This window comes from Megascapheus bottae, chromosome 17 (genome assembly GCF_031878675.1).
Source record: "Megascapheus bottae isolate mThoBot1 chromosome 17, mThoBot2.hap1, whole genome shotgun sequence".
Lineage (NCBI taxonomy): Eukaryota > Metazoa > Chordata > Mammalia > Rodentia > Geomyidae > Megascapheus > Megascapheus bottae.
In genome coordinates this window covers 48,162,201-48,186,783 of record NC_143525.1, presented here as the reverse complement: position 1 = coordinate 48,186,783, position 24,583 = coordinate 48,162,201, and the positions used below count along the sequence as shown (strand labels likewise).

General features: G+C 45.0%; 2 protein-coding genes and 1 non-coding gene across 3 annotated transcripts in view; 1 reads left to right on the top strand and 2 right to left on the bottom strand.

Moving 5' to 3' along the window:
- The window catches only part of Rhbdl3 (rhomboid like 3), a 47,661-nt gene extending 40,246 nt beyond the window's left edge, over positions 1 to 7,415 (top strand). Inside the window, exons 8-9 of the mRNA XM_090351268.1 lie at positions 260 to 320; positions 5,162 to 7,415. Of these exons, the coding sequence (XP_090207394.1) occupies positions 260 to 320; positions 5,162 to 5,433 (333 nt within the window). The 3' untranslated portion in view covers positions 5,434 to 7,415. The remainder of the gene's footprint in view (positions 1 to 259; positions 321 to 5,161) is intronic.
- A 3,843-nt stretch (positions 7,416 to 11,258) lies between these two features.
- Positions 11,259 to 24,100, bottom strand: C17H17orf75 (chromosome 17 C17orf75 homolog). The gene is made up of 10 exons (XM_090351267.1): positions 23,939 to 24,100; positions 23,272 to 23,352; positions 20,202 to 20,327; positions 19,074 to 19,217; positions 18,832 to 18,889; positions 16,235 to 16,354; positions 15,726 to 15,790; positions 15,459 to 15,595; positions 13,995 to 14,098; positions 11,259 to 12,621 (listed from the first exon to the last, which is right to left on the bottom strand). Exons 1-10 carry the CDS (start codon positions 24,076 to 24,078, stop codon positions 12,406 to 12,408), a joined length of 1,191 nt encoding a protein of 396 aa, XP_090207393.1. The 5' UTR covers positions 24,079 to 24,100; the 3' UTR covers positions 11,259 to 12,405.
- Positions 13,572 to 13,711, bottom strand: LOC150052045 (small nucleolar RNA SNORA3/SNORA45 family). Its single transcript, XR_016538487.1, has one exon. It is a non-coding gene; the product is annotated as a small nucleolar RNA SNORA3/SNORA45 family (small nucleolar RNA).
- Positions 24,101 to 24,583: the final 483 nt, after the last annotated feature.

Here is a 24,583-nt window from a genome sequence, read left to right as displayed (position 1 = left end):
AAACAGACATTCTCTCATCTCCCTAGATCTTGACTGTCTGGGCTGTGAGTGTAGCTCAAGGGCTTTTCATGACTGGGCTGAAGTTAATGTGGCCTCAGCTCTCAGTCATGCTTTGATTCATTTCCCGCTTACTAGGCCCCAGCTCTTCATTCAGGACCTCATGGAGGTGATTCCTTCCCATTGGCCAGCAGGACACATCTGCAGCGAGGTAGCCTGATCTGGAACTAACAGTCTTCTCTCTTTTTTTTTTTTTCTCTAGAACTGGTCGGGCATGAAGTGCCAGTTCAAGCTGCTTCGCATGGCTGTGGCCTTGATCTGTAGTAAGTACTAAGGCTGCAGGCTGGGAGAAAGCCTGGCTCCAGGTGCTAGGGATCCAGAGATTCTTGGCTCTTGGGGGCTTATGGTCATCAGGCCAAGGCAGTGAGGGGTGGTAGTGATGGGCAACTAGGAAGGATGCTGTGAGGAAAGCTGTCCCTCCAAACTGCTGCTAAGCCTTTTAAATCTTGTAATGGCCATAAACTGTGCACTCACTGTAGAAAGGAGAATGCTTCATGACTTTGTGGGTCAGAGAGGGGATCATTTGGGATTCTCTGTCGGCAGTCAGTAGTCTCTTCGGAATAGGTGCTTATTTTGTGTGCATGTGTGTATAGCTGCATGCACACATTAACACTTGCCATTTTGCCAGGTGTTTATAGCTCACCCCTATAATCCTAACAACTCAGGAGACTGAGGTCTGGAGAATCACAGTTTGAAGCTAGCTGAGCAGAAAAGCTCTGGAGATTTCAGCAAAATGCCAGCCTGGAGATGTAGCACAAGTGGTAGGGTGCCAGTCAAGCAAGAGTGAGTCCCTTAGGTCAAATCCTGGTAAGGGCAAAAACTAAAATGAAATAATTTTAGCAGGTATACAAACTCTTACCATCCATAAATCCCACAAACAAGTTATGAAGGGGAGGATGGCTGGAGGGGTTCTACCTACAGAGATGGCTTAAATATTAATGAAAGTCAGGTGTTTAGTAGGCAGATGAGGTGCAAGAGGGAATGTTGGGTAAAGGTGTGTGAGGGGCGATGGCCAGAAAGACAGGTGGAGCTTGGGACCATGCGTAGTTGTAATGAGAAATAAGCAGTATAGTGGTATACTCCCGCAATCCCAGCTACTTGGAGTGTGTCTTTTTTTTTTTTTTTTTTTTTGCCAGTCCTGGGGCTTGAACTCAAGGCCTGAGCACTGTCGTTGGGTTTTCTCAAGGCCAGAGCTCTTCCACTTGAGTCACAGCACCATTTCCAGCTTTTTCTGTATATGTGGTGTCAAGGAATCAAACTTGGGTCTTCATGCATGCTAGGCAAGCACTCTACCGCTAGGCCAAACTCCTGGCCCCCAGTCCAAGCTACTTGAGAGACAAGGCAGGAGGGTTGAGTTTGGGCAAAGTTAGTAAGATCCTATCTCAAAAATAAAGTATATGCTGGGCGTGGTGGCTCACGCCTGTAATCCTAACTACTCAGGAGGCTGAGATCTGAGGATCAAGGTTCAAAGCCAGCACAAAAGGACCTGAGACTCTGATCTCCATTTAACCTTTAGAAAATGGGAAGTGGGGCTTGGCTCAAGGGTAGAGTAGTAGCTTTGAGCTGTAGAACTCAAGCCCCATGACCCTCCCCCACCCACACACACACAAAAGGAGGAGGCAGGAGTGAACAGAGAGCTTCCATGTCAGTCTGCTCGTACTGCTTTTGTTGGGTGTGTGTCTATCCTGGGCTTGAACTTTCTCAAGGCTAGTGCTCTGCCACTTGAGCCACAGCACCACTTCTGGCCTTTTCTATGTATATGGTACCAAGGAATTGAACCCAGGGCTTCGTGCATACTACGCAAGCACTCTATCACTAGGCCACACTCTCAGCCCATGCTTGTTTTTTTTTTTTTTTTTCTTCACTTTTTGTGTTGGTTATGGGCTTGAACTCAACACCTGGGCACTGTCCCTGAATTTCTTTCCTTCTTCCTTTCCCTTTCTTTCTTTCTTTCTTTCTTTCTTTCTTTCTTTCTTTCTTTCTTTCTTTCTTTCTTTCTTTCTTTCTTTTTTTGTGGATCTTGGGGCTTGAACTTGGCCTGGGCACTGTCCCTGAGCTCTTCAGTTCAAGGCTACCACGCTATCCCTGGGCCTGGACATTGTCCCTGAGCCCTTTAGCTCAAGGCTACCACCTACCCTGAGCCAAGCCCCACTTCCCATTTTCTAGAGGTTAACTGGAGATAAGAGGCTCAAGTCCTTTTGTGCTGGAGCTGACTTTGAACTTTGATGCTCAGATCTCAGTCTCCTGAGTAGTTAGGATTACAGGCGTGAGCCACTGAAAGGGTGTCTGAGTTTCTTTTGCTCAAAGCTAGCACTCTATAAGTTGAGCCACAGCCCTACTTCAGTTTTCTGGTAATTAATTGGAGTTAAGAGTATCACAGTTTTTATTGCCAGGGCTGGCTTTGAACCCTGATTCTCAGATCTCGGCTTCCTAGGTGGAATATAGATGTGAGCCACCAGTGCCCGCCCACCTAAAACTCTGCTTTTTAATGTGCTTTCCAGGAAGAAAGGAAACGTATGTGTCTCATTTATAAAAATCTAACTCTTAAGTATCATAAAGACTAAAATACTGGTTTGCTGTTGGGAACGCATTGTCTTTTTTTTTTTTTTTTTTGCTAGTCCTGGGGCTTGAACTCAGAGTCTGAGCAATGTTCTTGGCTTTCTCGAGGCAGGAGCTCTACCACTTGAGCCATAGCACCATTTCCAGCTTTTTTCTATGTATGTGGTGCCAGGAAATTGAATCCCGGTCTTCTTGCATGCTAGGCAAGCCCTCTACCACTAGGCCAAACTCCCCCCTCCCCCACAACCGTTATCTTTTACACTTCCTTCATTGAAGCTGTACCTGCTGAGCAGTGGTTGGGAGGCTGCACACTAAGACTGGACTGGAGTTGGAGTACTCCTTTTTCTCTGTGTCTGTCAGCCATTGCTGAAGTTGAAGGGCAGTAGAAGCAACCATGCTACCCCAAGGAAAATAAGGTCCCTGGGAATTCTGGCCTTCTGGTGAGATTAGAGTGGAGAAGACCTGCTGAATTAAGTGATACGTGATTTTCATCAAGGGACTTGATTGCAATCTAGCAACTTTGTTTTGGTTTCTCCTTTGTTAAGAGGAGGTAAGAATATCTACTGTCACTGCGCCCTAGGGAAAGGGGAATGAACACTTGTTCTCTCAAGGATCCACATTCATCCTTATTTTGTTGGTCTACCCTAAAAGTGCAGAGAAGGCCTTGAGGTGGCTTGGAATTCAAACCCTAGTTCTCCCCCCTTCCCCTCCCAGAGGAGGAAGAGGAGGAGGAAAAGGGAAAGGAAACTTTTCTGGGTGCTGTTGATTCATGCCTATAATCTTAGCTGCTCAGGAAGCTGAGATCTGAGGATCATGGTTCAAAGCCAGCCTGTGCAGAAAAGCATGTGAGACTATACCCCTAGTTAACTAGCAAAAATACATTCTAGATGCATGGCTCAAGTAGTAGAGCTCTAGCCAAGCAGGAAAGCTGAGTGAGATTGAGAGCATGAGACCCTGAGTTCAAGCCCCCCTGTATTGGCACACAAACACCCAAAAAAGCTGATGCCAGTGGGAGCATGGCCTAGTGGTAGAGTGCTTGCCTAGCATTCACAAAGACCCGGGTTCAATTCCTCAGTACTACGTACACAGAAAAGGCCAGAATTGATGCTGTGGCTCAAGTGGTAGAGGGCTATCCTTGAGAAAGCCCAAGGGCAGTGCTCAGGCCCTGAGTTCAAGCCCCAGGACTGGCAAAAAAAAAAAAAAAAAAACTTGAATTTTATAAGGGAAAAATTCTACAGATTTGTTGTGTTGAGGGTATAGAGTTAGGATTGTTGGTTTCTTTTTAGCTTTGACCCTTGTCCATCTTCACCCTTCCCTCCCAACCACAGAAGCAATGCATCTCAGGGTTTCTGAGGCTTTGAGATAATACATGGAAACAATGTATGCACTGCCAATGTGCTGGGCAATTGTGAATCATATTTGACTAATGCAGCCTGCCATGCTGAGACTGAGACTTTATAACAATGGACATATGAAGGGGCTGGTAGTTTGGCCTAGTGGTAGAGTGCTTGCCTAGCATGCATGAAGACCTGGCTTTGATTCCTCAGTACCACATACATAGAAAAAGCCAGAAATGCTGGGCACAGTGGCTCATGCCTGTAATCCTAGCTACTCAGGAGGATCGAGCTTCAAAGCCAGCCAGGGCACTAAAAACTGTGAGACTCTTACCTCCAATTAATCACTGGAAAATGGGAAGTGGGGCTATGGCTCTAGGGGTAATGTGGTAGCCTTGAGCTGACGAGCTGCTGTGGCTCTAGTAGTAGAGCTCTAGCCTTGAGAAAGTCCAAGGATAGTGCTCAGGTCCTGAGTTCAAGCCCAGGACTGGCAAAAAAAAACAAAAACAAAAAAAGGACAGATGAAGAAACTGAGTCCCCACGATTGAGCATGACTAGAGAGGTGCAGAAGGCCTTTTGGGCAGAGCTATCAAGAATGCCCTTCTCACCAGGCTCTGGTAGCTCACACCTGTAATCTTAGCTACTCCAGAGGCTGAAATCTGAAGCCAGCCCAGGCAGGGAAGTTCACAGACTCATATCTCTTAACAAACCACCAGAAAACTGGAAATGGTGCTGTGGCTCAAGGTGGTACAGTGCTAGCCTTGAACAAAAGTGCTCAGGGACAGTGCCCAGGCCCTGAGTTCAGGCCCCACAACCAACCAAAAAAAAAAAAAAAGAACCAGGAAAAAGGGGGAAAACAAAACAAAACACCTTCTGAAGGTTTTTCTCCTGATAAACTCAAATGTTACCGTTGAGTGAGGCAGGGGGCAGACTTGTTCCGCACTACTCAGTGAAGCGTCTCCCTCCTTATACCAGTATTGATTTTATAGCACCCTCATCTCCCTTGTATCTGTAGAAAGTGTTTTCTATGGGTCACCACTGGCTGGTTTAATGCCCACTCTAGAGCTGGCCTCTTTTGCATACGTGGCACTTGGCCTCCTGAAAATGAATGGGTTTGGGTGGGGGGTGTTCAGTGTGTTGGCCTCTCCCCACTCTCCCCAGCCCCTGCCCCAGGCCTTCCTGTGATGTCTCTACACTTCCTCTCCTTGCAGTGAGTATGGAGTTCGGGCGGGCAGTGTGGCTCCGCTTCCACCCGTCGGCTTATCCCCCGTGCCCTCACCCTAGCTTTGTGGCACACTTGGGTGGCGTGGCTGTGGGCATCACTCTGGGCGTGGTGGTCCTGAGGAACTATGAGCAGAGGCTGCAGGACCAGTCGCTGTGGTGGATTTTTGTGGCCATGTATGCCATCTTTGTGCTGTTCGCTGTCTTCTGGAACATCTTTGCCTACACCTTGCTGGACTTGAAGCTGCCGCCGCCCCCCTGAAGGACCGGGGGACTGGGGCGGGCAGGGGAGGCAGCATCTGGAAGGGAGCCCCTGCGTCTGTGTCTCATCACCTGTTCAGTGAAGCCAGGGAGAACGAAGCCTGAAGACTGAGCTGCGGTGATGTGCGTGTGTACTGGGTGGATGCTGGAGACTTTCACCTAAAAGATGTTGGTGGAGTAGCTAGCTATGGGTATTATCAATATTTTCCTAGGCTGTTCTGACAGAAGGCCAGTGTGAAGGCCTGGGCTAGGGTGAGGGTAACCATGTCCTGGGCTGTGTTCCGTGTTCTCCTCCCTCGTCTTCCACATTCAGAGACCCTCACACACACGTGGAAGCCCTGACAGTCACCATAGCCAAGCAGCTCTTTCCCAGCCCAGGGGTAACAGCAGGCCAGTGGGGTGGGGAGGGGTCTGGGAGGAGAAGGAGGCCTGCCTGGTGGAGGATATGTTAGCTTTGACCTTGGAACCAGGGTTCCCTCCCGGGCCTGTCAGCGAGTGCTGGAACATGCTCTCCAGGGCCTATGCTGGACACGGCAGAGGGATACTGAAGGCCATGATGGCCCGTGGAAAGGCCCAGTCTAGTGGGAGTAAACTTCCCCCAGTTCCCTCTGGGGAAAGCCCTTAGGCTTCTCCCTCCTTACCATCCAAAGTGCTGGCATCTCACATCAGTACCCAGCTCTGTTCCCTGTGTAGACTTCAAATCGTTTTTGTTTTGTTTTGTTTTTAAACCTCTTTCACTGCCTGACTATACTTGGTGCCTCTCCTTTGGGTAGAGAGTTTTTGTGTGTGTGTGTGTGTGTGTGTGTGTGTGTGTGTGTGTTTACACGCTCGCACTTGTGTGTTAACAAAGACAATGTGAGGTAAGTTGGCACCTAAACCAAAAGTGCACGGGGGGACGGGGCAACTGTGACATCTACATAAGAGAGAAGGTACCGACTGGGAGGTTGGGCCATGGTGTAAGGTAAATGCTGAATGCCTTGGATTTTATTCTGGCATGGCTTGCCCTCTTGTTTCCCATCTCTTGTCCTTTCCAGACACTGCCCTGAGCGTGATGAGTATAAGAAAACTGTCCTTGATGAAGGGAGATGTCAGACCCCACCCCGGGCTTCTTAGGCTGCTAGGAAGAAACTCTCAGATGCTTCCCAATCTTGCTTCTACCCAAAAACGTCCTCTACTGCCTCATAGAAGGGGCTTTTATGGGATGATGCCAGAGGGGCTGGGACAGGACCAAGGCCATGTGGCCATATGAAGCTGCTGTAAAATTAACTGATGGGGCCTGGAGTTCAGTCTAGTGGTAGAGTGCTTGCCTACCATGCATGAAGACCTGGGTTTGATGGTACTGCATACGTGAAAAAGCTGGAAGTGGTGCTACAGTTCACGTGGTAGACCTCTAGCCTTGCGAAAGCCCAAAGGCAGTGCTCTAGGCCCTGAGTTTAAGCCCCAGGATTGCCCCCCCCCCAAAAAAATTAACTGACATAGAAAACTGTTGTGGAGAATTTTTGGATGTTGGGTGATTGTCCAAGGTAAGAGTAGCCCATAGATTCAAGTGTTTAGAGGAAAATCCATGTTTGCTCTCGAGTCACAGGCGGGAAAGTCAGGGAATGACCTCATCCATATCCCAGCAGCCCCAGGTGCCAGGGCGGGAGTCTGGAAGGGAAGCTGCCTCTGCCCACCTAGGAAGAGAAGTGGTGCTCTGACTAGCACTAGCAAGCCCAGAGCGAATGTATAAAATATATCATTCCCTTAAAACTTCCTTAGTGACTCTGAGCCTGGTCTGGGAGGTGAGGGGCAGAGTTCACACAGCCGCAATGGCCGGAGTGTAGGAGCTGCTTTCCACCAGCGTTACTCTCAGCAGAGCCCTTTGTGTGGTGAGATCTGGTGTCTAAACCAGGCATTGGGAACTGGGGATACTGTAGCCTTCTGGCCTGGAGATTATGTGGATATGGAAAGGCTCTTTCTACCCAGGGACATGCCCACTCGCCACAGTGTGGTTGCTGTGCTGCAACCAATACCACACGGAGGCCTGTCCACGTTTGGCTGAGCTGCATCAGGCTGGAGACCTGTGTCTTGCCATTTTCTGCCTGGAAGAGGCAAGGGATGTGTATGGAGGAGTCACATGCTTGGGAGAAGAGACTGAGGGCCTGCAACTAGGACCAAGATTTCGATGAAGTTCAAGAGAGGCTAGGACTTCTTTATGCTGCAGCCTTGGCTAAGCCAGAGTGCTGTTACTTCCTAGGCTGAAGGGGGACAGCTAGTGCCCTGCAGGGAATTTCCCTCTAGACTCCTGTTCTGGTAGTAGGGACTGCTGGGATGTGCGTGGAACTACCACCCATGTTTTCATCTTGTGTGGTCTGGAACAGACTGAGAAGGCTTTGAACTAGGAGACTGCAAAGTCCCTCAGGAAAGAGCCAGGTTCTTTTTTCTGCTGCAGCTTTAGGTAAGTGTTTACCTTCTACTCTTGTTATGTGCTCCTCCCTTGCCTGGGATGTTGGAAGCAAGTTTGGCGCACATCTCAAGCCAGCTGCCCATCTCTCTACGCTTTCCAGACCATCACTCCCAGCAGGGCCTAGTAGGGACAATAAAGTCACTTCACAGGACCCACAAGAGTGCTTTTTGGTGTCTGGATGCCTCCATAGACTTCTTTGCTTCAACATCCCCGTATTTCCAGCAGCCCCTCAACACCAGGCCCCCGGCCTTTTCACATGCCCCATTCCTTTCTCAAATGTGGCCACCAGCCAGGATGTGATGTGAAGGCGGTACAGATGTCCAGACTGGTGGAGGTAGGTCTGCCTTTTATCCACAGGATGCCAGGGACTGAAAGCTGGGGAATCCCCAGATAGCAGCCTTAGAGTCTGTAAACAGGAGAGAAACCACAGAAAGTGGGGAGGGGAGAAGCAGGCCTTCAAAGGAGAAATTTCACTTTAACAACGCCATATATCATTCCTCTCATAATTAGGAAAAACTCCCTAATGAGGCTCTTTTGCCAGCTAATGAGATTCCTGATTTCCATGCAAACCATTCTTGCCCAAAGGATTTGATGGGGGCGGGGGGATCATTGCTCACTAAACCCAAATCTTCCTCAGGCATCCAATTGAGTTTGTAGATAATGCAGATTGCCTGGTACAGTGTGAGCCCTTCCACATCATTCATATTGTTCGCAGGACTGGCTGTTGAGCACTAAGCCCCCATTCTCTGCCTTATGAACAGTACCCCATTGTGAATTGCCCCTCTGAGGACTATTTAAGCGGGAAGAACATAAGCTGCAATGTTGGTTTCTAAATATTTTTGTATTGTGTACATTCTGTATATTTTTGTTGTAATATATTATTTGAGCACAAATTCCATTAAAGGTTTTCTTTTTTTTTAAAGCCACTGGTTCTTTAGGAAGTGACCTGCAGGGCTGGCCGTGTTTCCTCCGGGCCTTGGTCAGGGTGGGTATGAGGGTGAAGCAGATGGGACATTTGTGCTTACCAGCAGCCTGCCTGGTTCGGTGGTTCTTCCTTAACCAGATCTGACTTACTCAGCTCTAGTGGTGAGTGCAAAGCATGATTGCAAAACCCATGAGAGAAACAGTATGGGCCAGGAGTTTGGCATGAAGACCTGGGTTTGACTCCTTGGTACCACATACATAGAAAAAAGCCAGATGTGGAGCTCTAGCCTTGAGGAAGCCCAAGGACAGTGCTCAGACCCTGAGCTCAGTCTCCAGGACTGGTCAAAAAAAAAAAAAAAAAAAAAACCAAAAAACAAAAACACATAATTGTCTACATAAAAATATCTTGGCCCACAGATATTTGTGAACATGTAGACACTATCAGGTACTAGTTAAAAGAGCCGGTCTCACTGCATCAAGCCTAGGGTCACTCCATAACAACAATGGACTTTGGAACATTTGCTCAGAATTCTTAGACTCTCCACTATCAATTCTTCCTGAAGTACTTTACAAAAACTCACACATGTCAACTCATGCCTACTTCCAATTCACCCTGGTTTCCAGAATCTAGATTTCCAAATCTAGACCAGGTCAGCAAATCTGTGAGGCAGGTGGGGACGTCAGCTGCCCTCTCAGACCTCCAAGTGGAAAGACTGCATTGAAGACTGGGGTTTCCTTCAAATTGAGAAGACACATAGCAAGGAAAATGTCTTAGTAACAACCTTCTGAGAAGCCCTCAGGCTTTCCTAGCATCTGGCAAAATGATCCTGTAGTGGATGACAAACCTTTGTGAAGGTTAATGATGGTGAAAGGATGGACTGCTGCTTTCCACAGGTGTACCTTTACAACTGACAAAAAGAAACTAATGAAAATTACCCTTACTTCCCCTTGATGCCTCCTGCAAAGGTTTGAATGGGCATCTCACCAGGTGACTTGATTTTTTTTTACCATGTGCCTAATACATAGAACCCTCCCCCAATTGTTGAAAATAAAAATGTCAGGCTTAAGAATTGAGTGAAATTATTAAGCTATGCTTTATTACAAATATACAGATGAGTAGACATGAATACATGACAGCATACATTTTCCTATGTATTGCATGTACATAAAACAATTTTATTGAGTGAAAAAAAAAAACCAAAAAGCACAGTAGCCTATTAAAATCTGAGTATAGTATATGCTTCTGGTCATGAGTTTTTGGTTGTCTCATGATGTACAAGATACTCAGTTCCATCACATTTTTCTTTTCTGGAACAGTGATAATTTGTCAGACTTTAAAAAAATAACCTTATTTACCATGTAGGCATGTAATATAGGGAGGCTACATTAAAATATACATAGAATATGGAATTACACCGTGTCTATATCTACAAATAATTTAACATAGATAATACATTTCCTTTCATTCTATTTTTGTTGATCATGGGGCTTGAACTCAGGGCCTAGATGCTGTTCCTGTGCTCTTTTGCTCAGGACTAGAGCTTTACCACTTTGAGCCACAGCTCCACTTCCAGTATTCTTATAGTTAATTGAAGATAACAGTCTCATAGACTTTCCTGCTCAGGTTGGCTTTGAACCACCATCCTCAGATCTCAGCTTCGAGAACCAGGATTACAAATGTGGGCCACCAACACCCAGCTACATTTGTTTTTAAAATACTTACAACATATAAATCTCAAGATGAAAGCTGTGTTTTCCAAAAACAAAAATGCAACCAAATGCATTAGAAAAGGGCTAGATTCAAGAATAGTGTCATAAAATTGCTGATTTCTCATAGTCATCCTGGATGCTATAAAAGATGCTTAGATTTTTTTTTTTTACATTGCCTGTAATCCAAGTTATTAAACTTTAAAACCATATGAAAGCATTCATGAAGATCCTGAATTGTATTTCTCATTAAAGGAAAAGAAAAGGCTGGTGAGTCATGTCCCTAGACTGACTTATATAAAGGAGAAAGCAGAAGGCCATTGTCAGTCACTTGGGAAGTTAAAAACTCAGCACTTACTAGGAACTATCAGCAGTTACAAGACTTTTTATAGGCTGTGTTCCTTGGAGAGTTGCAAAGGCAATGAGAACACAAGACTTCTGACCTAAACAAAAATCATTATCAAAGGAATTTATTAAAGAGCTATGCAGAAGAAATACGTGTGTGGCGACAGCTAGGAATTATAAGTGATTAGATGAGGGCACTTTCAGTTGATTCAGAGTAAAACAGGCTGATAACAAAAGTCCAAAAAAACCCCTGAGATCACTAACTGATACGACTTGAATTCCTTGTGATGGTCTGCTTGTGAAATGTGTTTGTATTGTTTCTTTTCTAAACACTGTCTAAAAATCTCAGGATTTTCGTTTCTCTGATAGTACCAGGCACCAGAGACTTACGTGCCTGTTTCCTAGCTACTCAGCAAGCTGAGATCTGAGGATTGCTGTTCAAAGCCAGCCCAAGCAGAAAGTCTGTGGGACTCTTATCCCCAATAAACTACTCAGGCCCCGAGTTCACGCCCGAGGACAAAACAAAACAACTGAATGAGAGCATGAAGTTTTAGCCCCAGTTCTGGCAAGTACACACACACACACACACACACACACACACACACACACACACACACAATTTAGGTGGCACTGCTTACATCTATATTCCCAGCTATGCAGGAGGCATAAGTAGGAGTCACCACCCATGCCTGCCCAAGTCAAGTGTGAGAACCTGTCTGAAAAATGGCAATCCAAAGTGCTAGGTACAGCACTTTCCTGCCAAACTCAAGGCTCCACATTCAAACCCCAGTACCACCATGAAAAAAAGAAGAGGTTGTCAATATATACCGGTGAACAAGTGAATAAAGTGCTTTTGGGGGGGTAATTCTGCAGTAGCTCCCACTACACGTAATGTTTTATCTCGAACCTAGTGCATCTGTTTTTAAAGCTAATTTAATTTCTTATATTCTCATGATTTATTTGCATATTGGCTTCAAAGCTAGCTTCGTCATCCATGCCAACTATCAATCAGAACCCCCCCAAAAAAATATCTACAACAGTAAGGATGTATAAATGGCTCTCTGAAATGGTGCCATGGTGATAGTGATAATCTAGTCTGACTAGCATTATTATTATTTTTAATCTCACTGTGGATCGCAGGCTGGCCTGACATCCTGGAACCTGAGATTGACTTGCTTCCAGTTCTAGAGTGTTGGGATTAGTTATGTTCTGCCTCCCCTGGCTGGGATCACATTTTGAAAAAGATAGATGAATCTGTTGAGAGAAACACTGTGATTTTTCTGGAATGGATGATTTGCTGTATATTCTTAGGCACTAAATGCCTGAAGTTGAGAATGGGACCAGCAATACACTTTAAATTCCACAACTCTAACACAGACCTATCTATAACTCAGTGAAGACATTCCTCAGATTGTTATGTTTAATTGTCAAAAGTGTAAAAAGAAAGAATCTGGTATGTTCCAGATAATTTTAAACAGTAACCTTATGAGCAATGATAACTGATGATTGAAACTAGAATATACAACTTCATGAAGTTATCTCAAAACATGATCAAAAGCTTCGGGGAAGAGATTCTTTCATGAATTCTTCAAGGACAGCTACCACATTTTTGGCTTCAGGCATTTCTTCATGTTCCACTTTAACAATCTTCAAAAGGATATCTCCACTCCCACAGTTCTTTAGGAACATATAACATTTAAACAAAGCGTAGTGGTTCATTTCTGCCTGTCGTATAAACCTCTTCAAATTGTTTGTGTCTTGTATAGCCTAGAAAAAGATTACTCAGTTAAATAAGTGCTTAGTGAAAGAAAATAATAATAATAAAAAAAACCAAATACCTCCTGTCCAGCTGAGGACTCAACATGCTGTGAGATGTTAGCTTTTTAAATATTTCTATCCCTCATTGACTAGAAACCCCTTTTTACAACTACTTGCAGATACATTTTTAAAACATTAAAAAAAAACAATAAACAAATATTTCCATTTTTTATTGCTAATATGCTTTGCCCTTGATGGAATGAATGTCTCATTTTTTAAAGAATGTGATTGGGTCCAGGTGGCTCACGCCAGTAATTCCTCCTACTTAGGCAGAGAATTAAGATTTAAAACCAGCCTGAGCAAGAAAGTCCATGAGACCCTTTATTTCCAATTAATCACCAAAAAGCTTGAAATGAAGTTGTGGCTCAAGTAGTAGAGCCTAGCCTTCGGCAATTAAAACAACAACAAACAAACAAAAATCTAGCTTAGTAGCAATTTCCAGTCCTAGTTCAAGCCCTAGGGAACCGCCCCCCAAACCCAGGAAAAGAAATCTTCTAAGGTGAGGCCATATCCCTGTTAGAATTTTGTATGTTCATTCGTTCCTTCCTTCCTTTCTTCCTTCCTTCCTTCCTTCCTTATTTATTTATTTATTTATTTATTTTTGCCAGTCCTGGGGCTTGAATGCAGAGCCTGGACACTGTCCCTGAGCTTCTTTTGCTCAAGGCTAACATTGTACCACTTGAGCCACAGCTCCACTTCTGTTTTTTCTGTTTTTGTGGTACTGAAGAATTGAACTCAGGGCCAGTGCATGCTAGGCAAGCACTCTACCACTAAGCCACATTCTCAGCCCCTATTATTTTTTTGTAAAAGAGTTGAGTATGTCATAGTAGATACCAGATAGTAGTTTGTGAGCATGATGAGAAAAGGGGCCTGCTAACAAAACTCTCTAGGATGCAGAGGCACATTTCTGATCTAGGCACTAATGGGGGCAGAGTCTACCCCCACCAGTGAGTCAAGACCAGCAGAGATTCTCTCCGAAAACTCTAGCACACCAGGTAGGACAAGGGCTGTGTGTCTAGGATATGACATTAATCTCGGCCTGAATTAATTGCTTGTGCTTTATAACTAAGGTACAACACAAATTTAAAGCTTGAAGACCTTTAAATATAAACAAGCATTCAACCCAATAATTTGGAAATGAAACTGCATGCAGGAGACACTGAAAAACCAAAATAAACATCGTTTGACTGTTAGAGATGGCCCATTTGATAATGAAGTTGGAAAGATTTGTTATTCTATCACTAGTACAGATTAAAATTCAGAAAAAAATTTGTATGTGGCACTTGACACACAGCCAATTGGCCTATAAACTAAATAATTACCTTTAGCTTAAAGTTTTCCAGTACTTGTCTGAAGAGAAAAGGATTGCCCCCTTCAGTGCCATTTAAAAAAGCTTGCATCCAGTCCTCACAAAACCGGTTGCTTCCTACAAAATATTTTGGAGAAATCAAAGAAATAAAACCCTTCAAAACATGAGATATTTATTTAAAACAAAAAACAAAACAATGAATTTCTTAAGACGTGTAGTGGTCTAAAAAACAAAATGTCAATGCCACATGGCTAAGAGATAGCGGAGTAAGCCTGGTGCCAGGGGCTCGTGCCTAGAATCCTAGCTACTCAGGAGATCTGAGGATCACAGTTCTTGTCTGAGATGCTTACCTCCACCTCAACTACCAAAAAGCCAGAAGTGGAGCTGTGGTTTAAGTAGTAGACCACTAGCCTTGAGCACAACAAAAGGTAAGGTACAGTGGCGGACCCTGAGTTCAAGCCCCAGAACTGTTACCCCCAAAAAAGGGGAAAAAATACCAAAGTGGTTGAGATTCCCCATGTGTCTGTCCTTAATCACAGCTCCTCCCACCAGGAGGGTTATTCCTATATATTTTGCCTAACTTCTGCCTCCTAACTTTGTATTATTAAGCTTTAACAGTATTGTTTGGCATAGATTAAAACCTATCTACTAGATAGTATATTTGAGAGCTGTACTAACACAGTTGTGACTGTTCCCTTGCATGAATTAGTAATTGGTCGGTTTCCTTTTTGTTTTTGTGGGGCTTGAACTCTGGGCCTGGGTGCTGAGCCTGAGCTCGTCAGCTCAAGGCTACCGCCTTACCCCTGAACCACAGCATCACTTCCACTTTTCTCGTTTTCTAGTGGTTAACTGGAGGCAAGTCTGGACAGTCTTTAGTTCCTGGGCTGGCTTTGAACTGAGGTCCTCAGCCTCCTGAGTAGCTAGGATTACAGGTATGAGTCACCACGCCTGGCTCAGTTTCCTTTTGATAAACATTTAAGTTGCTTCCAATTCTTTGCTATTTCAGATAATGCCTTTATGACCCTTTCTCGTTTTGTCTTCTCCTTGCTTGCAGCTTGTAACTTGCTACTCTTTATAGGAGCTTCTTTTTTCTTTTTTTGGTGCTGGTCCTGGGGCTTGAACACACAGGGCCTTGTACTCTTCCTGAGCTTTTTTATGCTCAAGGCTACCACTTGAGCTGCAACTCTACTTCTGGCTTTTTGTGGTTAGAGATAAAGATCTCATGAACTTTCCTGCCTAGGCTAGCTTTGAACACTGAACCTTGATCCTTAGAACCTGGCCTGCTGAGTAGCTAGGATTTATAGGCATGAGCTCCCAGTGAGCCTGTTAGTTTCTTTATACGCCTAAAATTGGCACCCTAGGTGTCACTTGATTTCCATGCAGGTGAACAAATGCCACATAGCAAGAAGGGTATGTAGGTAGTATATGATCAAAGTGCAATGACGAGACTGACAAGAGGATCAGGAAGACTGCTCACCTGCATTGTGGAACTGAGGCTGGGAGCTGCTGCAGTCTATGAGCACAGACTTGTGCTGCTCCCCTGTCATAGCCATACACAACGATGTCATGGTGCCTTCATGAATGAGTCCTTCGAGGCTGGCCACACTCAGAAACCTGCCACACAGAGCAAGTCCTTTTCCACAAACAGGTTGCAGGATGGAAGACAATTCATCCTGCATATCAGATGCAGGGTTAAAAACTAGGCTAGCTGTGGAAAACCTTGTCTCCGCACAAACTTCATTACCTGTTAATGTCTCTCTTGGTTTTTTCATCTGATTCTTTAACCTCAACAGGAGTATAACTCAAAGCCTATAGGAGAAAAATAAAGCAGATATACATTTTTCATTTTTCCTACATGAGCAGCCACTTAGAATTAAACTCTGTCTTTTTTGCCTATGAGTTCTCCATAGCTGTGTTCAAGAATGCTTGTTGACATTTTTAAATAGGTAAGATCATTTTGGAATTTTGTGGTTTTTCTTTTTCCTCAAAATGTTTTGGAAATTATACATCTCTATGATTAAATAGTCATTATTTTAAGAAATTTTATCTAGTAGGAAACTCTCACTAGCATTTGCGATTCATTTCCACTTGCTAATAAGATCTGAGTAAATAAAATTGTGGTCTATCTTGACAGCAAGCATAATTTAAATGAATATTCAGATGGGAAAAAGAAATATTCAGAGAAAACTGGATATAGACTGCGCCCAAGTAATTCATCACAAAAGGACTGCTCTTTATTTAGGTAACACTTACAGCATGGAGCAAGAAGGTAAGCTTCTCCTGAAAGAGAAGAACCACCCTTTGAATTGGGCAGACAACATCTTCAAACCAGCTGTTCAGATAAGACTTCACTTGGTTGTCCAAGCCGCTTTCCTAAGTGGAGAGAAAATGTGGAGGACTGTGTCATGGGTCTTGAACTCTGGGCCTGGGGGCTGTCCCTAAGCTCTTCAGCTCATATCACCCTACCCCTTGAGACACAGCCCCACTTCCTGTTTTCTAGTGGTTAATTGGAGATGAGTCTCTCGGTCTTTAGTGCCAGCTAGATTTGAGCCTCGAACCCCAGATCTCAGCCTCCTGAGTAGCTAGGACTACAGGGGTGAGTCACTGTACACAGCAACTATTTTTTTTTATTAACCCCCACAGTGCATGGCTTGTGCTTACTTAGCTGCTAGTCATACCTCCTGGCACCAGCTTTTCGCTGATTATCTTAGAGATGGGAGTTTCATGCACTTTTATGGCCAGGCTGGCTTTGAACATAGAGCCTCATGAGTAATTACAGGCCTGAGCCAACTGCATGCAGTCCCTGGCTCACTCTTAACTATATCCTTTCCTTTCTTGCAATATCTTGTTTGTGACAAGGAAAAAGAACCATTACTACATGTAATTTATAAGAGTCATAAGTTGTAACATCTGCAAGCTGAAAGCAATTTTTAAAAGGTCTGGATAATGTAGTCAATATCTAATTCATAAAGGATTGATGAACAAAAATGGAACATTTCTTCAATCTTCAGTAAGTTCAAGGGCACAGCATGTTCCTGGTGTCAGGGACTGCATGGACCATTAATTCTGATCAGAGTATAAATCTGATGTGCCTGTAAGAAAAGGGTGAACTAGGAGTGTGGCCTAATGGTAGAGTGCTTGCCTAGCATGGACAAAGACCCAGGTTTGATTCCTTGGTACTACATACTTAGAAAAAGCCAGAAGTGGTGCTGTGGCTCAAAGAATAGAGCTCTAGCCTTGAGAAAGTTCAAGGACAACACTCAGGCCCTGAGTTCGAGCCCCACAACAGGCAAAAAAAAAATTTAATAAAAATTTTTTTAAAAAAACAAAAGAGCATCCTCCTCTTTACCAGACATTTTACTACATGCCTCTGAGCTCAATACACAGACGTTTTCATAGGTGTAATACATCAGAAGTAGTCTTGCAAAATGGGTAGCATTTAAGAGAACTATGTTCTCTCCTTACTCTAGCAACCATCAGTCTGACCTGGGCGCTGGTGACTCCCACCTACAATCCTAGCTACCTAGAAGGCTGACATCTGAGCATCATAGTTTGAAGGCATCCTTTCCGGGAAAGTTCATGAAACTCTTACCCCCAATAAGCACCAAAAGGCCAGAGATGGAACTGTGGTTCAACTCATACAGCAGCAGTTTTGAGCGGATTGGATAAAGGTAAAGAACTTGTCCAGACCCTGAGGTCAAACTCCAGTATAGGCACACACACAAAAAAACAACAAGAGGCTGGGAGTTTTGCCTAGTGGTAGATAGCTTGCCTAGCATGCATAAAGACCAGGGTTTGATTCCTTGGTACCACACAGAAAAGCCGGAAGTGGTACTGTGGCTCTAGTGGTAGAGTGCTAACCTTGAGGAAAAAGCCCAAGGGCAGTGCCTAGGCCCTGAGTTCAAGCCCCAGGACTGGCAAAAACACAAACATACAAAAAATAATAAAAATAAATAATACCCAGGGCAGGCATGGGGGCTCACGTCTGTAATCCTAGCTAACTGGAGGCTGAGATCTGAGGATCACGGGTCAAAGCCAGCCCAGGCACTAAAGTCCATGAGACTCATCTCCAGTTAACCACCAGAAAACTGGAAGTGGTGCTGTGGCTCAAGGGGTAGGGTAGTAGCCTGGAGCTAAAGAGCTCAGGGACAGCACCCAGGCCCAGTGTTTCACACAACTAACAAACAAAAAACACCCACTGGTCTATCTGGATGCCACTGGCTCATGCCTACAATCCCAGTTACTCAGGAAATTGAGACCTTAGGACCATAGTTCAAAGCCAGCCTAGGCAGAAAACTCCAAAAGTCTAGAATAACAAAAAAAAGTTGAGCTAGGGGAAGGAAGCATGGCCTAGTGGTAGAGTGCTTGCCTAGCATGCATGAAGCCCTGGGTTCAATTCCTCGGTACCACATATACAGAAAATGCCAGAAATGGGGTTGGGAGTTTGGCCTAGTGATAGAGTGCTTGCCTAGCATGCACAAAGACCTGAGTTTAGTTCCTAGGTATCACAGACGTAGAAAAAAGCTGGAAGTGGTGCTGTGGCTCAAGTGGTAGAACTCTAGCCTTGAGAAAGCCCAAGGTCAATGCCCAGGCGGAGTTCAGGCCCCAGAACTGGCAATTTCTGCTAGATGCATGAGTGATAGACAAGTTGAGCTAGATGCATGAGTCACATGGTAGAAGAATTCAAAGTCCAACACCAACAATATTTAAAACAAAACAAAACACCATCAGTCTATTGGCCTGCAAGGTAAAATTTTAGAATTTAGTTATCTTTGTGGCTACCTATTTGACTTGATTATTGCAAAGTATGTTTATCAGTTCAGTTTTAGGAAGCAAGTCAGTCATCTTACCTCACAATTCATGTTAATTTTCAGCCCTTGAATATACTTGTCCAATTCAAGCCTGAAAGTGTGTTCTTAAGGAAGTAATAAAGGAGGAATAATCAAGTCATTGTTTTATCTCTTAACAAGAAATACAGTCTTATAGATACAAAACACATTTTTAAAGGTAGAGAGGCCTAGAGGAGAGTGTTAGAGATACTCTCCCCCCACTCCACTCCACCCATGCCCTCCAAAGACCAATGAAAGGATATAGCTCGAGGCCCTTTTCAGACCCTCCTAAAAAACAGACAACATATTCTGAAGGGTTATGTTCAGAGCCAACTGTTGCTGTCTCAGGAAGCAGTTTTTCTTGTTGGAAAAGGCAGTAGTAACAACCAACTCGATAACCTGGAATTCTAGAAAAGAAAAGAAGTAATCTGAAGGTAAACTGGAGAACTTTGAACACTAAAGCATTTCACTGTGTACTCTGCTCTGGACCCTGGTTGTCTTGACCTGGCAAAAGTTTAGAATGAACTATTTAAGGTCTTCCCAGACTTCCCATCAGCTTATTCCTCAGAGCAAAGAGACATGAAGACATACCCTGGGGTGGGAGTGGAGTTCATTAAATCAGCTTCTAACAGAGGTGAACTTCCTTTGACTTAGCCTGTCTTATGTGCAAAGATTGACGCAAGTTTCCCTCTTGACCATAGTAAGTACGTGAAGATAGACAGGTTTTCCCTTTTTCTCAAACCCTCACAAAGCATGGATGCTGCAGGGAGATATACCAGGCTTATTCTGTGACCTTGTCCTTGGGCTACGGCCTAATAATCCTGAGATCCCTTAGTGCCAATGTGTGAAGTGAACTACAGTCAAAAAGAGTTCTAACAGGAAGATGGCCGGAATTGAACTGAGGATGCCCATGATTGAGCCTGAATATCATCAGAGTAACAAGCTCTGTAACTTTGGACATCCCCCATTTAACTTCCTCATTTTAAATGAGTCTACCTCATTTTTGTAAGGAAAATTTCATCAAAACTTATGAAAGAGATTTTCAGACTATACAAACTATATGGTTTTAGTTTAAGTAATTAACTTTTTCTTCTTTTTCGGTAAGGGGAGGTACAGTGTTTTATGAGGGATCAAACCTAGGCTCTTGCACATGCTAGAAAAGTGCTATACCACTGAACCCTTAACTCTTTTCTTCTATGCACAAAACTAACCTACATGCCAGTGTCTCTGCCATTCAGTATTCCACAAATGTTTATGTGTGAACCTTGGTACTTCAGCTGCCAAAAAAAACAAAGTGAAACACTGCAGGCCTAGATCTTTGGGAGTTTCTTGTCACTTCTCATGTTTAGCTCCGAAATAAAAACTCAAGAGAGCAAATTTAACACACTTACCTCAGCTCCACGGATGCAACATTACCCAGACCTTCAAAGACTGCTCCCTTCAAAAGACGCTTAGCAATGAAACTGCGCAGCTCTGGCTCCACTTCAGATGGTAGATTAGTATCCACCAAGGAGAGGCTTGACAAATGAAGACACACGTTCTTTACCAGTGGATAAGTGCATTCACACTCGTGAGTTAGAATGGTACCATCAAACTCAGAGTTTCTTTTAAGGACTTAAGAAATCTCTGCTTGTCAGTGAGTGTTATAATTTGGATGTACAATATTCCCTAAAGGCCCATGTATTGAAAGCTTTTTTTGGGGGGGAAGGGGGGAAGGTGACCATGGGGCTTGAACTCACACTGTCTTTTGCTCAAGGCTAGTGCTCTACTACTTTGAGCCAAGGCTCCACTTCCAGTTTTCTAGGGGCTAACTGGAGATCAGAGTCTCGGGGACTTTCCTACCTGGACTGGCTTTGAACCCTGCTCTTAGATCTCAGCCTCCTGGGTAGCTAGGATTACAGGTGTAAGCTACCGGAGCAAGGCTGAAAGCTATGACTTTTGACCCTAACTCCTGGTGTTATTCCTCCCTTTTGGGAGGAAGTTAAGTCATGGGAGGTATTGGATGCGACCTTGGGACTCTAGTTTCCCCCTGCTTTTTCTCTTTCTCTTCCTAGCTTCCATAAGATAGACAGGCTCTCCTACCACATGCTCCTGCCATGAGATATGCGTCCGTAGGCCTAAAGGCAACAGGAACCATGGAGTGAAACCTTCTAAACTGACATCAAAATAAACCTTCCTTTGAAGATCACAGCTGGGGACACAGCTCGGTGGTATAGTGCTTGCCTAGCATTCTCAATGTCCTGGGCTCCATACTCACAATGGGAAAACTTAAGAGTTGCCTCACAAGTTTTGTCACAGTAATGGAATGTTAACACAGTAAGGCCTTTAGGAATGAATTTTACCAAGTGTGACCTACCTTACCAAAAGATATTCCTATATTCCTACCTTAATCTCTCCAGGACTATAACCGCATTGGCTACTTCTCACCATCCCTTAAGTTTCTCACCTCTTCAGTTCCCTCCTTACTTGTGTTAAATTCCATGGTCAGTTTAATCATACTTTTGCACTCATTTTTCTTTCAGCTTTGCTGAGGAATAACTGTCATATAGAACCTGAGGATTGCACACAAGCTCCTTCAGCTGTTTTACTGTCTTTATCTCACTGCATTTGCTCAGCCAAACCACTCCAGTTCTCCCCTTACTCTGCACCAGTACCTATGCGGCAGAATGTGGCTGGATGAAACTCCATCCCCCTAGTGCTGGCCTCATGTTTAGTTAATGATCCAAGGGATTTAGCCTCAAGTTGGTTCTAACTACATCCTAGTTATCACTACATTCTCTCAATGGTTGTCAGATAGCACTATTTCCTGTTTTTTGTTTTTTTTCCTCGCCCCTCCAACTATTTTCTATGTGAATAAACACAATATCTAGTGTTTCTTTGTGAGTTAAATGTGCTGGTGTCTCATGCCTGTAATCCTAGCTATTCAGGAGGCTAAAATCTAAGGATGGCAATTTGCAGTTCTGAAGCTAGCCCAGGCAACAAAGGCCATGACAATCGGATCGCCGATTAACTACCAAAAAGGCTGGAAGTTGAGCTATGGTTCAAGTGGTATAGCACTAGCTTTAAGCACAAAAGCTTAGGGACAGTGCCTAGTCTCTGAGTTTAAGCCCTAGTACTGAGGCCAGAAAAATGATTTCTCATCTATGCACAGAGGCGACACATGTGTTCTAGTATTTAGAAGGCTGCAACAGGGGGATTAGGAGTTTGAGACCCACGCAGGCTCTGAAGTAAGATCCAGGCCAGCCTGTACTACCTGGCAAGACCCTGTCTCAGAATCAAATCAGCAAGGTGCTGGTGGCTTATGCCTATTATCACAGCTACTCAAGAGGCTGAGAACTAAAGGATTGTAGTTTAAAGAATATTCAAAGAGGAAAATGTATTTTGGTACAACAAATGCTAATTTATTTTTTAATTAAGATATGTGGAGAAAAAAAGGGATTAAATTTATATGTTTTAGTTGGGTACTTATGGCTCCCAACTGTAATCCTAGATACTCAAAAGGCTAAGATCGGGGCCTGGAGTTTGGCCTAGTGGTAGAGTGCTTGCCTAGCATACATGAAGACCTGGGTTCAATTCCTCGGTACCACATGTAGAAAAAAGCTGGAAGTGGTGCTGAAGCTCAAGTGGTAGAGCTCTAGCCTTGAGAAAGTCCAAGGACAGTGCTCAGGCCCTGAGCTCAAGCCCAGGACTGGCAAAAAACAAAAAGGCTAAGATCTGTGGTTCAAGTGATGAGTTCTAGCCTTGACCACAAAAAAGGCTCAGGGACAGCATCCAGGTGATATACATGCATACTTTTTAAAGTGTGCACATATATGGTACTGGGGCTTGAATTAAAAGCCTTATGTAGGGGCCAGGAGTTTGGCCTAGTGGTAGAGTGCTTGTGTAGCATGCACGAGGACCCGCGTTCGATTCCTCAGTACCACATTCATAGCAAAAAAAAAGCTACAAGTGGTGCTGAGGCTCAAGTGGTAGAGCTCTGGACTTGAGAAAGTCCAAGGACAGTGCTCAGGCCCTGAGCCTAAGCCCAGGACTGGAGGAAAAAAAAAAAAGCCTTATGTACTCTTGGAAGGAACTCCACCATTTGAGGCAGGTCTCTTTTTGGTAGTTAATTGGAGATAAGAGTTGCTGTCTGTCCAGGCTAGCTTCAAACTGAGGTCCTCAGAGCTCATCCACCCAAGCAGCTGTGAGGGATTACAGATTACAGACCCATCAGTGCCCCACTTCAATTTAAATCTTGATAGCATGATATTGAATATTTTTCTGGAGTTCCAACCAAGAAACTCAAATCACACAGGTCTCACCTTGCAAGAATAGTCAATGGGGAAATTCGGAGAGCTTCCTAGGGGACAGTGAGTCCGGGATAGCTCAGGGGAAACAAGGTACTCACTGACATCTACAGGCCAGAAAAGCACAGAAAGGAGGTAAAAGCACGGGTCTGGGTTACGGTTTCGCTGTTTTTACCTGAAATCATCACCAGAGGGAGTTTCTGAATTTGTGCCACTTGGGCTTCCATCATCACTGTCTCCTCGTTGCTGTGCCAATCTGCAAGCCACAAAAACAACAGTGCCATCAATTATGGGTCCTCAATCACGCAGATTATGGGAACTTGGCAAGCAGGGGAAGGTCAAGGAGTCACCTCAACAGCAAGGTGAGAGTACATGGGTTGTCTACCCTTTACCCTCATGATTGGGAAACACAGAAAGCAGTGCTGACAAGAGCTCCCCTTCTCTCTCCAAATTACCTAAGGGATGAGGGAAAAGGCTTAATACCAAGAAGATTTATGGAAACTCAACAACAACAACAAAACGAAACAGACCTCACAGGGCCAGGAGAGGCCCCCTTAGAACCCTGGCCTCTTCCAGGCAAGAGAGGAAACGAGGCAGCAAGAACAGAGATCAGGAGTCGGCGAGAGTAGAAATGTGGGAAAGAGATTAAAGATCGGAAGCTGTGGGGCGTTCAAGAACCGTGCAGGTGAAAGGGCAGGGGCCGAGGGGACCGGGGCGGGGCAGAGGCTGGGTGGCAGTCTCTGCGGTCCGGAGAGGAGCCGGGAGCGTGCTCGGAAGGCCCCGGCGCCCGGGCGGGGTGCAGGGCGGGGCGGCGGGCCCCCGGGGAGGCCGGGCGCCCGCACCTGCGTCGGAGGCAGCGGTAGAGGCCGTAGTGGCTGCTGGGCGGCGGCTCGGGTCTGCGCTCCTCCGCCGGGCCGCCCTCCTCGCTGCTCTCCAGCTCCTTCTCCTCCCCGTCCAGCGACTCCTGCGAAGAAGGGAGCATCGCGCCGGCCGCTGAGCGACCCGGTGTCTCCGCGAAAGCGCTCCCCGCCGCCCGGGGCCGTGCTCGGTGGCCGGCCGACCGGATCCCCGCCCTCGCACGAATGCGTTCCGCGCGCTTCCCGGTCCCAGGCTTCCTGGGTCGGGGCTCCTGAGCGCCCTGGCCGGCTCCAGCCGTCCGTGTGTGCTAAGAACCCGACAACCGGATAATCATATGGAGTTTTCTCTTTTTGGGGGGGAGGGGGGCTCACCCTTGCCAGAAGGCAGGCACCTCAACCACTTGAGCCTATCCCTCGCTACTTGGTTTGTATTGTGGTTTTCAGACTAAGTCTGCTGAGCTAGTCCAGAATTCAAGATCCTCCAGCCTGCATTTGAAGAGTTTTTCACACTTCCTTTTCCTTTCTTGTTGTCTCTAGGGTTTGCGCTCAGGGCTTCCTTGGCTTCTCTTACTTGCTTGGCTAGTACTTAATGGTTTTGAGCCCTGCTTTTTTGCTTGGTATTTTGGAGAT

Coding starts and splice junctions, on each gene's coding strand:
- C17H17orf75 (XM_090351267.1), bottom strand. CDS start 24,078: ATGCTCCCTTCTTCGCAGGAGTCGCTGGACGGGGAGGAGAAGGAGCTG. Junction 20,328..23,271: donor CCCTCTGGTGATGATTTCAG/GTAAAAACAGCG, acceptor TCATTTGTCAAG/CCTCTCCTTGGTGGATACTA. Junction 12,622..13,994: donor TGGAAAACTTTAAGCTAAAG/GTAATTATTTAG, acceptor ATCTTTTTCTAG/GCTATACAAGACACAAACAA.